The sequence below is a fragment of the Electrona antarctica genome (assembly GCF_951216825.1).
Source record: "Electrona antarctica genome assembly, chromosome: 21".
NCBI lineage: Eukaryota > Metazoa > Chordata > Actinopteri > Myctophiformes > Myctophidae > Electrona > Electrona antarctica.
The window spans coordinates 14101912-14115944 of record NC_136802.1 but is presented as its reverse complement, the minus strand read 5'-3'; the positions used below and the strand labels follow the sequence as shown (position 1 = coordinate 14115944).

The 14033-nt window shown below is 40.0% G+C and overlaps 1 protein-coding gene across 2 annotated transcripts; it reads left to right on the top strand.

Annotated features, from left to right (window-relative positions):
- The first annotated feature begins 301 nt into the window (after positions 1–301).
- On the top strand, positions 302–13491 carry LOC306914460 (uncharacterized protein). 2 transcript variants are annotated; one of them, XM_079491491.1, is made up of 18 exons: positions 302–547; positions 744–766; positions 3019–3073; positions 3282–3445; positions 3565–3732; positions 3853–3918; positions 6365–6547; positions 6672–6863; positions 7411–7483; positions 7670–7760; positions 7871–8012; positions 8992–9096; positions 9240–9339; positions 9718–9922; positions 10916–10990; positions 11677–11779; positions 12366–12472; positions 13317–13491. In XM_079491491.1, exons 1-18 carry the CDS (start codon positions 523–525, stop codon positions 13432–13434), a joined length of 1995 nt encoding a protein of 664 aa, XP_079347617.1. In that variant the 5' UTR covers positions 302–522; the 3' UTR covers positions 13435–13491. The 2 variants fall into 2 exon arrangements, with proteins under 2 accessions (XP_079347617.1, XP_079347616.1); XM_079491490.1 differs by having other exon boundaries at positions 9667–9922.
- Positions 13492–14033: the final 542 nt, after the last annotated feature.

Sequence of the window (14033 nt, the reverse complement as noted above, 5' to 3'; positions counted from 1 at the left end):
CGACTGTCCACCATACTGAGTGATAGTAATACTACTACTACTACTACTACTACTACTACTACTAATAATAATAATAATAATAATTATTATTATTATTATTGTAATTTATGTATTATTATTATTATCCATGTATTATTATTATTATTGTGATGTATGTATTATCATCATCTTCATTATTATTATTATTATACAGTATGCACTGTAGGTGGTGGTAACCTGACTCCGCCAGATGGGGCAGCAGAGAGTAGTGGTAAGTCACGGCAAAAAACTAGCGCATGCGTATAACATTACGTCAAACAAAAGGCTGCAGACAGTGCTGCTGAACTCTGGTCTGGTGGACTGGAGTGGAGTGAGCGCGCGCCGTGGCGACAGACGGAATAGTGCGTGGCAAAAAAGTTCAAAGCCACCGAACGAATGTTTGGATTTAAATAATATACGAGTCAGTTGAATATTTATGCGGAGCTTGTTTGTTGTTTGTTTGAAAAATACCCGGCGAACAGGGGCCCGCGGACACTTTTAAACATGTCACGATATAGAGACATTACAGGTGGGTGATGAAATGTTGACGTTTGCTTCCTACCAAAAAAGTTTGTAGCTAATGTGGCTAAAGGGATATTGCTAACTTGTTGGGTTTTTTTCTCCAGCGGATTTCTTTTTATGACATGTACTACAGTATAACTGACTTTCTTCTTTCGTATTCCCATTATAACGTGTCTTTTATCTTGTTTTCCCCTTCTTTCCAGAATATGCAAACGTCCGCATGGTCGTAAGTATGAGCGTCCAACTTATCTGTGAAGTTTTGATAAGAAGTTCTGAACAGGGAAGTGACAGCCAGCAGCAGAACAGCCTGCTAGAACGAGCCTTTGCTCCTAATAACATTTTAGTCAATGACACATTGTACATACACTAGTGTATATATATGTATTTTATTCACGTTGAATTAGTAATGTCACCTTAATTTATAGTTGTTATACTATATAGTACGAACGACGGTGCTCCCAAGTAGAACAGACCTACAAGAGGTCGACAGCTCGACGCGGATGCGTTGTCATCTTGTAGATCAGTTATTTTTTTTGATCGACACGCACCGCTGTCAGACGTCAGTCAGAATGTGCGTAGACTGGTATCAATTATCAAATATGGCTTTTTAGGTTCCGATCTAGAGCGGATACGGAAATGCGCGAGTGTAGGTGCAAATTACGTGATACAGACAGTAGGCGGGTTCAAATCCGGATCTGAGCACTTGAGCATTAAATGGAAACCAGGTTTTCCACACGGGTACTGGCACTACTGAAAGCCTGGCGATGCTAGGTGAATGCTAGCAGCATTGTGTTTGCAAATCTTGTGGGAAATGTACTGTTTGTTTTGCGAGCTCCTCCTGAGCCACAATAAGGAGTCAAATAATGTATGCAAGAAGCACCTTTCGTTTGTACCTAAACACATTCTCCTTGATGTTGATTCCCTTCCCCTATATACATGTACTGTAACTAAAATTTATATTTATGTGGACAGACAGTACATGGTTTGATGTTATCTCGCCTTTTGTTTGCTGATGTGTACATTAAATTGGATTGGAAATGGGTATTTGATATGAGATTATCTCTGAGCAAGGGTGCTGTTTTTGCTTATGATCTAGAAGTATGTGATGGATTGGAAACAATTGTTTTTATTGTTACTCAGTGAAACGTAAAGCGACACTCAAGGCCAAATTGATTATTTAATAATCTTTCGGCCCCTCGACCTTCATCAGATCTTAATTGTTGTTCTAAGCCCAGTAGGATGGTGTAGATTCTAATTTCTAGCCCTAGCCACCGTAAAACAGGGCTACCTGGTGGCAGTGGTGGGTATGATGCAAGGGCAAATATTGTCTTTGGTTAAAAATTAAATTTTTATTGCATAATCCAATGCAAACAGTAGATCAAACATATTTCCCCCGTGCAATCTGGCAACTGTGGGTGTAAAATGTCTTATTCGTCTTCCAGTATAGTGTTTTCATTATCTATTGCAAGCAGTGTCATGTGCAGGCGTACAGCCAGCTGCTGACTCCACTTGGATTCTGTTGTTGTTAAAACTGTCCCTTGTCTCTGGTAGTGGCTAGTATGTTTTCACCCCCTGTTTTAGGATTATTATATTATGGCAATTATCAGAAAATGGAGGCATATTTTTCAGTATAACTGGTATTATGGCTTGTGTGTGCCTCGACAGAGTAGGCCGGTAGAGTATCCGTGTGCCCGTGGGCAGGGCTGAATTTCTTTTTTTACCCGTCCCAGTCCAACCCTGAACATTAGCTGATGGAATTTATCAAAGGGAGCGTGCCTGTCTTGGGGAATGTTGCTAATGACTCTGGTACTATGCTATTGATTTGAATGACAAACCAAGGGACTGGATATTCAATTTACAATTTAGGCATTTAGCAGACAATGTATTCTTAATCCAGACCGATGTAACAGTAAGCATTTAGCAGGAACAACACATGGTAATTCATCAAATGCATAAATAGTCATCAAGAATCATGAGTAAACTAAGAACCTAACATCGTCTAACAGTAGAATATCTGTACAATGAAATTATGAGTATACACTATAGAGTGCTATGTCTACATAAAATGCTATTTAAGTGACATAAATTGAGCCTTTGCTCAATTCAATGTCAGACTGGGTGTTGCAGTTACTTTAAGGGCTCACCACCACACACGGTTGGGAATGCTTTTACTCACATGTGTCACATTTGTTGGTGAGATTCTTAATGTTGGAAATGGTACATTTCATTTAACTGTGCAGCACTAGTACACACTTAAAGTAATGTTCTGCTACTGGTTGCACTATGGAAATTGGTAATATATGAATCAAAGTTAAATGCAACAATCACTAGATTAATCATTTAACGCAACAGTACAAACTCACTCACTGTGTACATACTCAGATTCCATTCGTATATAGAATACTGAGTTATTGATGGAACAGAACACTGATTTATGGTACATTATGAGATCCTTCTGTTTTTAACTCCTCTTTCTAGCATTTGGATCTGTTGGAATTGTCTGCTCCTGGTCGACAGACAATGACAGTTATAGGTACGAACACTTTCTTTTTTGATGCAGTTTGGACATTTTCTTGTACCATTTGTTTTGTCACAATGCACATTGTCAGAACATTACTGTTGGTTATAATGGAGTGTTCCTGGATCTGAAGTTTCTATACTTTTCTGGAGGCTTTTTCTTTTATCTTGCTTGTGTTTTAGTGCAGTGTTGATGCTAAAGCACTTTCTGTTCCATCTCAAAGGTATGGATGTACAAAATGGTATCGGCCGCCCAAGTGATTTCTGCTTCCCCGGGCTTTCTTCAAATAATAATAGAAGATTAATGGACAATTGTCTGACATATCCCGGCTACTCTGAGCCTTCAATTCATCACTTAAGACTATCAGAAGAGGATCCTGTTGAAAGTGTGAGGACACATTTAGTTTGCCATGTTAAGTCAGCTGATTCTCTCTATTGGTTCTGCTTTTGTCAAACCTTTGGACTCTGTAACATAACATGTGTTGTTTAACTCCACCCCACTTTTAGTTTGAAGCACTACGAGAATCAAACAGAGCAGCAAATGCAAAAATCAGAGCAAACAAGATAATAGAAGAGGAGGAATTAAAGAAAGCACGAGCAGCTAGAGCAGAGAAGTTAATAGAAGAGGAGCAAAGAAGCAAAGAAAGGGCTGTGAAGAAGAAGGTTAAAAAACAGGTGACTTTTTGTTCTTAATCTTCTAATGCCCATCCTGTCAGCAGGGCATTCGCAATAATAACCCAAACATTAGATTGTGTGAAAGTACGGTTTTCTCACTCCTCTGTTGTCTTTAAACAGAAACAAAGGGAGAGAAAACGGTGTGAGAAGTTGGAGAAAGAAGAACCGGATACAGAAAATGGAAAAGTAAGTATTGCTTTTTGCCCGAGCGACAACTGCCGAATTAGTCAGAAGGGGGGGGGCATCTGTCCTTCACAGAGCTTGTGAATCTATAGAGGGTATGCACATGACATCATCGTACCTGGAAGTTATGCGGGAACGCCCACTGAGTGGCAAAAAACTACTTTCTGGCCTTGACAGCCCATACATCCAAACAGAAAAGTCCTGTCTGATTGCATTAAACAATGTTAAACTCACCAACATTGCAGCTGTATGAAAAGCTTGAATTATCCTCTTTCTATCTGCAAAGTTTTTGTTTCATAAAAATCCACCATAGAAACATTATGAGCTACTTTCTGTCAAATGCCCTGCATTTGATTATTTTTCTAAAGTGTCAGAGTTTGGAAGTGCTTGTTTTCAATAACACAACATTTTGCTGCCTCCTGCATTATGTGACATTTAGAAACAGGTGGTATGCAGGACGGTTGAGTGATTTCCAACGAGCGCTTCCAAACTCCAACACTCCATGCTGCTCTATGTTTTGCCACTCAGTCTAGATGAGGGGGGCGTGTCCTGATGGGAAAATCATGCATGTGCATACACTCTGAGATGGAAAGTTCTAGCCTTGTGTAGAGATACTAATATCACTGCGTGGATATTGGTCTCGTCTCTCTGTGTTGTTAGATTTTGTTCCTGCAATGCCCCGCCCCATATTTGCATACAGGGCCCTGGTTGGTTATAGCCTGCTTCCAGATAGTTGGCTCGTCACCACTTCGGCCGTGAAGTCCTCTGACAATTGAGGGACCAGACTTAAATCTCCATGGGGCAATAAGCATTGCAAAGGCACATGATGAAGGCTTTGCGAGGCTAGGATAGTTAATCTCCATGCAGACATTTCTTGTGTGCTCTGCCACACAGGGATGCAATGTTAATCAAGAGGACTAGGATTTTTGTATTTCATTGCATGTGCTGGTAATTTTTTATACCGCATTTTGTGCGGACACATTATCCATGATTTGAGACGTACAAGCTTTTCCGTGGCTACGTTGTGATACGTCACACGTTTGGATCACGTGGCGCGGGAAAAAACAAGTGACGCCCACTTCTGAGGGCCGCTGGGTAATGGAGTCTCCAATGAAATGCTACGGAGAATGGTGGCAGGCTGCGAGTGGCTGTGTTTTTCTTTCTCGTCACTGGCGATTGTGGAATATTTTCCGACATTAGGACATTCGATCGCGCTATTTTAAGGCACACATGATTATGAGATTCTTCAAAGGTTATTAAATTCAAAACAACGTACCGAAAAAAGCGGTGGTCATCCTTTTCCTGCTGTAGGCTCTAGGCCTACAATGCATGTTGAAGATTTTATTTGTTAAATCTTATTTTCAAGTACACTATAGTAAAGCCTAACTTATGCTCCATCGCGTTATGGTATTGTGAGCCTAGCCGGGAACAGCAGAGAATAGCTGACCTAGGATACATGGCAGGTTGTTAGGCTGCCAACATATTCCTTTGAATATAAAAAATGTAATGTTCAATTAGAATTAACATTAACATTAATCACTTGAACCTCAGCATCCCTGTAAAAAATGACAGATCTACAAGCTCGTAAGCTTGTAGATCTACTATTTTTGGAAAAGAGGTTTGGTGTAGAAGAGTGTAAATGGAAAAGAGCAGACTAACTACACAAGTACAGTGAAAGGTCAAAGTATTGACCGTTGAAGTCTATAAAAGAGTTTAATCTGCAACATAGTTTTATACAATATGTAGTGGGGGGGTCCTGCTTCATCTCTCTCAGCTAAGTTCTTGGCCTGAGAAACGTTGACCCCTGATCAAATTGAGGATATAGATAAAATAAGTAGTATGACTCGTTCATTTGAACTCGTATCCATAACGCATTGTGAATCATGTAGGTCAGCTATTCTCGCTGTGTGACAAATGACAAATAAAATAATTTTGGTTTAGACTCCATGACTTAAGCATAATGAATATTGAATAACAAGATAAGCAGTGGTATAAAAATGGCAAAATAATATGTATAGTGATCATAGCACAGGTACGGTGGAATGGTGCCCCCTGCAGGTGGCATTATTGCACTATAATGCCTAGTAGACACCCCATGCATAGCTCACTGCAATGCATGCTTTGTTGCATATGCCTAGTAACACACATGCACATAGCAATGCACAGCATGTGGTATTATTAAGGTGGTTGCACACTGGACGTGTTTTTCGGAAAACTGATGGAGAAACGCTGCTAAAAATCAGAAAAACGCGCTCGGTGTGTGGGGACCTTTAGTCTTGGGTATCACTAAATAATGAAAATAATGCAACATTTTGTAGGGCTGTGGGCACCATTGCTATTTGGTGTGGCGAGCAACTATACAGTATCTTGCTTGTGTTCAGATTTTCTCAGGCAGTGAGTAGCACAGTGGCGATGAAGTTGACTGTCATCATTTCGCTTTGTTTGACAGGTAACAAACGGCTCGCAGCAGTCTAAAGGGGACAGCAAAGCCGTTAATGGAAGTTTTACCAAAGATAATGCCAATTCCAGTAAAGACCAGCGCACCATATCAGAAACTCTGGAGGAATCCCTTTACTTCACTGCCAGCAGTGATGAGGACGGTGAACAGGAGAGTGACTCGAGCACCTCCGAGGTACGTTATTGGTACCGGACAATTACAGATCATCCTTAATGAAACACTAAATCATATCTTTTAGCTGTAAACGTATGTATATGTTATACATGTTTAAAAAAACTACCTTGGTCTTTCTCTTCAGGAATTGGATATGAGCAGCAGTTTTGTGAGTAAAGCTGCTCTCATAGTCAACCGTAAATTGGAGCAGAAGGAGAAGAAAAAGAACACTGTTAAAGAAGAAAAGAACCCAGTTAAAGAAGAATCTCAAGGCTCTAAAGAAACTCAACCGCCGCCCAAAGAACAATCTAATGAAGTACAGAACCATATAAAAGAGGTGGGTCTCTACTCCATTAGGCATTTGGACCGTTTTCTTTTGGTAAACGTTTAACCTTTGGACTGTTAACTGTGCTTAACCTTTAGACTGTGGGTAGTTAACCGTGATTTTTATCGTCATAGTCGTATCCATAAATAAAGCTGTGTGGACAGTTCAAATAAGGCCTAAAACATGTAACATTAGGTGTATATTTGTACGGTTATCTTGTCTAGATATATATATATATATATACTTAAGGTATTGTATATGAGGAAGAAAAAGTGATTTATTCCATTATTCTGTGTGTTGTCATAGATTTGATAACGAACATATCCTTTTGCATTTTTTTGTCCCTGGCCTGAAGCCACTCATGCTGACCATGTTGATGGGATTTTAAGGGCTAATTTATATTTTGTTGTATGATTGTGCTTTCATTAGTGTTGCTCAGAGCACTTCATATTCAGTTACATGATGCAGCATTTGTGTTGATTAGAACTTAGTAATTATTAAAATTATGAACTGAATTATATTCTATGGCTGATGGCAATGTATTGTCTTCCCTTAACAGAATGCTCTCACTATTGTCAGTCCAAGAAAGATGGACTTTAAAGATAATATACAAACTAGCACAGAGTTTGCAGGTGAGATTCTTCAATGTCTTGTCTTATTAATATCATCATCCTACGGGTGTAAATATGAAGACGTTGGACATGTCCTGGGCATCAAGTGTTAATAATCATGTATAATTTTCTTTGCAGAAGAAACATTTTCCTTCCATGGAAAAAATATTGACTTTTTTCCCCCTTTTTTTTTCTTCTTTTCTTCAGGTCTTGGAAATAAATATGCAAGCTCTGGACAATTCGATCTTGCGATCAATTACTTCACAGAAGCAATTAAGTACAACCCTACAGAATACAAGTAGGGCACCACTAATTTGACCCATTACATTACAGCTACATTAAAATGGTGCTTCTTTCAACACTCACTTGCTCTTCATCAAACCAAGTAAATTATATTATGTGTTGTAGGCTGTTTGGCAACCGATCCTTCTGTTTTGAAAAAATGCAAACATTTGAGAAATCGTTGACTGATGCAGAGGTGTCCCTAACCATGTGCCCTGGCTGGGTCAAAGGCCTTTACAGGAAGGGCAGGGCTTTGGCTGGTCTGAAGGTAAGTCCACGTGTGTCATCAACTCAAAAAAAGCACTGCACCATATATTGCTGGCATTTTATTTTTGAGGGGCGCTAGCCCCTCATGTCTAGCTGTGAGGGTTTGTGTAAACACAAACATTATGTTAACACAAACAATGGATGGCCAGCTGCCTTCGACAAACATTGTGTAAACGCAAACATTGAGGACGCAAATTGTGATTGGCAATGCATGCTGATAAAAGCGCCCCTCACTTAACACGGGTGGGATTATTTTTTCAGGGCTGCTTGCTAACCCCTCCTAAATTCAGCTATTAGTGTAGATTTTCGTTTTACACAAACATTAAATTGCCATTGAAAAAGAATGGCTAAATGACGTCATATGTGTCTGAGCAAATTGGCTATTTTAACCTACACAAACATTAAATTCCCAGTGACGGAGAATTTACTTCATGTGTCTGAGCAAATCGACATGTTACGTCATGATGATGTACGATGATAAGAGCGACCCTCACTTCACACGGGTGATTTTATTTATTTTTTATCATGCAGCCGAGATGTTTGAGGTACAGTAATGTGGCTCGAGATACCCCACGTTTAAATGTCCCTGTCATGTGTACACCAGTGCATCATACTGTCCGCAATAACATACACAAGACCATCAAACTAGTACTGTTTGTCTTTAGTATTCAAAGAGAAATGTCTGTGGTGAGCCGCAAGGCTCAGCTATGCACATCTCTGGGTTGCCTTTGTTATCAAAACCTTTACTACACATAAATGTGCAGTCAGTGATAAATTAGAGAATACTGTTGGTGAGGGGCGCGTTAAAACGACCGGATTTAGGTTGGTGAGGGGTGCGTTAAAGGTTGGGAGAGGGTTAAGGTTAGGTTTAGGTGTGCTGCCCCGTGGGAGGTGAGGGTTTGAAATATCGGACCAATGGTATGTCTAACCAAAAGCATGCACCCGTTTTGCATTAATGATAGCTCCCTTTCCCCAAACAGAGATATGAAGAAGCTGCCATAGCCTTTAAGGAAGTTCTGAAGTTGGATAGCTCTTGTGTAGATGCGGCCCAGGAACTGATGCGTGTGCAGATAACACAACTAATGGTGAGCTGCAGTAACGGTACTGATTCTGTTTCAGCTATGAGCAGGACGCAGAAAACTGTTTTGAACGGGAAGTCTGGTGTCGTATAGAATTCTTTGCCCATATGTGCAGTTGCTCATCTGTGGATCCTGTGCGGCTGTTTCAGGGGTATGGCTTCACTCGGGAACAGAGCTCAAATGCCTTAATAATTCATGGGACTGTAGATAAAGCGCTAGAGGTGCTGTCGGAGTTACATTGGAGACCAGGTAAGTCTTTGCATGTCGCTTGCTATTACTCTTCTTGAGAGTTCTGTGCTGATGCTGCATTGCTTAAAAGGAAATTGAAGTACTTGTTTGAGGTTCACTTGCATTTTCTTTGTAAATTCTGAATTACTAGTTGGGCTGTAATGGTGCACAAAAACGTAACATGGCTGCAAACCATACGTCCTTGATACTTCAACTGACTCGCCTGGCTCTGACGTTTAATTGGTTTTAGTTGACACAAGATTCAGAATAATTGCAGCAGAAGAGTGTGCTTGCCTATTGTACCCAATTGACCATTGAATACTAATGTGAATGCATCATTTTGTTTAGGAACCATTAATAATGGGATTCATCCAACTCTTAGTCCTCCTCTCCCACCAGCTGAGATGAAGAATGTCACCAGTCTCTATCCAGTTCCTTTAGCTGCCACTCGACCCAGTCCTCCTCAATCCCAGGAAGAACCAAAACAGTCTGTGAGCAACAAACCTTGGGTTCCAGTTCATAATAAACCAAATGTCCAGACTCGCCCCAATCCTAATCCTGTTATCAAGAAAGCCACAGTAGAGGACCAACATGAACAAGAACAGTGAGTAAATGTAATTGTCCTCTATCAGTAATTTTGTGCCAACATAAGGTGAACCTGACTCGCTGCAACATGGCATATCAGCTGGCTAATGGCATGTCCTGGTGAAATTAATAACTGAATACATCTGCAGGTACAAAATGCGAACTCTCAAATGTACATAAAATAATAGACTGTCGACACAAAAGGGCTATAAGTAACATGGGTTTTATTTAGGCTATTTAGCATAAAAAAATATGTCCGCGGGTATTCGGCTCATAGTTCCTTTTAAAAGTTGTACCGGCCGGCACCTCTTTTACGGCGCTGATGTGGAAGTGCAGATTGATATGAGCAGAGTGCTCTGAGGCAGGCTTTGATCAAAGCTGGTGTTTATTAGCCATTGGTGTGTTATAGACCAATGGCTATGACCAAGTATTAGATGGGTTTTAACAAAGTTTGCCGTTAATAAATGGCCAAAAAAAACTGTTAAACGTTTAGAAGATGTGATGTGGAGAGTGTGGGACCTTTCCTTTTTTGTCCAAATAATGGCATACAGTATTTTCAACAGTTGAATGTGTGTGTGTGAATGGACATGTCCAGGGTTGTATTGGTTGCTTCACATGGCACTCTGTATGTTTTCACGCACAGGTATGATACAAATGTGCACGGTTGTTCACATGCATACATGCTATAACCCCTCTATACATGAGCCAAATGGTAACGGGTTTACAAGTGAGTGTGCATATGCATCCTCACACCTTCGCTGTAAGCAACAAAGCATTTTGGCTTCAGTACCTGATCTACACGCAACAATGCCTCGGCAACCGTGGAAGAAAAGAAACTTACTCGTTCAAAGCAAACTTGTAGTTTCAGCTCCTAATTCAAGGCATTCCTAATGGCGTTCCGGCAGTGGAAAAAAAATCACCCACCACTACAGCCCTGGACTTTGGTCGCAAAGCATGAATAAGGTTGGATGCAAAAGAGAATAATGTACCTTATTACTGTTCTCCTTGACAGGGAACTATTTCCAGTTTGGGTAGGGAACTTGGAAAAGAGTGTGACAGAGACCATGGTGATGGATTTATTTAAACGGTAAGAAACGTCATTGCATGTAATGATATACCGTCACTCTTAAAGGAATGTTGTGTTACTAGTAATGATAGCATCACTTTTAAGGTATGTTGCATTACTAGCTGTGTCAAGGAACTGATCAGTGTTCTTGACGGCTTTTGTTATTCTGGAAACCCTGAATGTATTGGCACTTAAACTTAGAGTAAGTGATTTATTATTAAGCTCTATTCTGATGGTAATCATTGCCATAGAGTTGGGACACCAATTTTGTCCGCTCAACTTTTTCATTTTATCACTTCCAATTTTACGTGTTCATCCTGTATTCTTTCTCTCTACCTGAATGGAAGGATTCAGTATCCTTGACTTGAACATTTATTTTCTCTTCACTAAAAAGCGGGAGAGTCCCCTGTTACTGAGCAAACACTTATGACTATGGAATTAATGGAGTTATTTACTACTTATTTAAAAAAAGATAAATTGCATCACCTTTAATGCAATCAGTTGCTGGCTCAGGTTATTACACACTTGGTAAACTTGAGTTGGTCAAACAATTTGTTTGTAGTCATTAGATATTTGTATTTTCTTGTTCTGTCTATTTAATTTTTTTAATATTGCTTGTTTATGATGGGTGTCCATAAAAATGGTGGGGTGGGTATACTATCTACATAAAATGTTTTCAAAAATGACAACGTATCGTTCTCTTGCAGCGCTGGAGTTGTCCACAGTGCCAAGGTCCTGAGTTACAGACGATGTGCCTTTATCAATTTCACCAACCCAAAACACTGTAAAGAAGCAATGAAACTGTTTCATGTAAGTACAACATGGAGAGTAGGGTGATTGGATGGATTTGTAGGCTATAGGTTTGAACCCCAGTGTCTTGAATAAGGCAAGTATGCTGCCTTGGAAAAAGTAATGTTGATTAAACAACTAAAAAACTACGTCTACATTACTCGGGACTAGATTGAGAACTCCTGTACATGTGTCATAAGATATCGTAAGTGAGTTTAGGTTGGAAGTAGCCACAAATTGCTTTCTGGTACCAAAATATTGTAGACTCAAATAGAAGGGTATACCTAGTTTGAATATAATTGCTTGACGGAATGATCTTCAATTGATCCCTGTGGGGAAGTATGTGTTTTATTACAGAGCTGTATGTGTGAAAAATGGGTCAGATTAAGCTAAGAGTAGAGAGCTATAACTAAGATGGGAATGAATCATTGCACCTGACAAGAGTTTGAGTGAGTTTAAGTTATGTGCTATTTGTATGTGCCATCTGGTTGAACAGTCTTGGCTATTAACATTTACACAGGAATAATTAGGACTGTACAGAGTGTAATGACCCTTTCTCCTCCCTGTCTCCCTACTCTTCTTCATGGCCATGTTTGTGTTTCTCCAGGGCTACCTGCTGATGGGCGTAAATATTGTTGTGCGATACCCAGACAGGCTCTCGCGTGGCATGGGCATATCCAGTACAGCCTGCAATGCAGAGTACTTGCCAGATAAGTGAGTCACCTATGACTGGCCATGTTTTGAAATAAACGCTGCCATTGCATATAGTGATCAGCTCTTATGAACTAAGAATTTTCTATCATATTTGACCTGCACAGTTGTGACTTAAAAGAGCACTATTACCAAAAAAGAAACTAATGTAGTGCTGTGCAGCACCAATACTTGATCAAGTAAATTGAAGCAATAAGCCACGAGAGGTATCAGGTTACCGGGTATTTTACAATGGCTGGGGGCGTAGGCAGACCTGACGCGCAGCGTCTTCTACCCTCCCAGCCATTGTAAAATACCTGGTAAGCTGGGGCCTCGAGTGGCTTATTGCTTTTCTAAAACGGTTACAAACATAGCAATATTAACCTAATAAAACTATTAAATTCACAAAAGTAGCTACGCTTTGCGCCACCAGAGCGAGCCACATCACTTCCTTGTTTTGCTCAGCAAGTAGGCTATGTGACGGGACAATAGCGCTTGATGTCTTTACGGGGCTGCCTGGAGCCACACAGTCATATGAGCCGGGCGGTGCTTAGACGCCCGCACGGCACGGGTTTGTAAGGCAATCAAGCGCTCCCCTTCCCCAGTACAACTACAGAGATGCGGAATCAGCTGGGAATGATATAAAGTGATTGAAGGTGTGGGTCACCAGCCAATCAGAATCAAGTATTGGGACTAACCGTTTTAGAAACAAGAATATGGTACAAATACAGTATAGAACATCACCAAATTGCTGTTTTCACTGTTGTGTTTGATGCATTTATCACACCTTCACCAACTAAGTAATTAAAATAGACTGTTATTGAATGTAATTTGTTTCCAAACCTGCTTAATCTGTTTTCACACAAAGGGAGTGTTTCTTCTGGAGGAATGTTGGTTGCAACCGGGGAGCTAGCTGCCGCTACAGACACATCAAGGAGAATTACCGCATTGACTTTGGCAAGAAGAAAACCATCCCTTCAGAATGACAACAAGATCTGAGTTCTGATAATATTCAATAAAAGCAGCATCACCACTACTACTAACCAGTGCAGAGTATTAGCGTTACAGAATTTTAAGCCCTTCACATTCCCTTAAATCTTTTTCTCAAGGTTGAAACACAGGAATTTCTGCCCATTTTATAGAATGTCTTATCAAAGACGGAAGGAGAGTCTTTGAGAGTGAATTTTATGTTGATGCCCAAAATGCAAAAGTTTGCTTTAATTGACAGGAATGAAAAGCCCATACCACTAAAACGGGGTTTGCTGACGTGGAGAAAGACTAGCAGGGTACATGCTTGTCCACTTAATAGAGTCCCATCCACACCATGTATTTTTAGATTCTAAAACAAACCTGCATATCAAAAGATTAACCTCGCTAAGAAATAATTTATTTCCCCATCTGTTAAGATAGTTTAAAATCATATGTAATGCCTAACTTCAGAAAATGAGGCCAGGTATCTGTAGCTACATGACCTCTGCATCTATAGCCTACTCAATATTTGTATTTTTTTTTTCTCTAATAAACCTAGAATGACAGTTCCATATTTTAAAATCGACAGTATTTATGTTAGCATCTATATGTGACA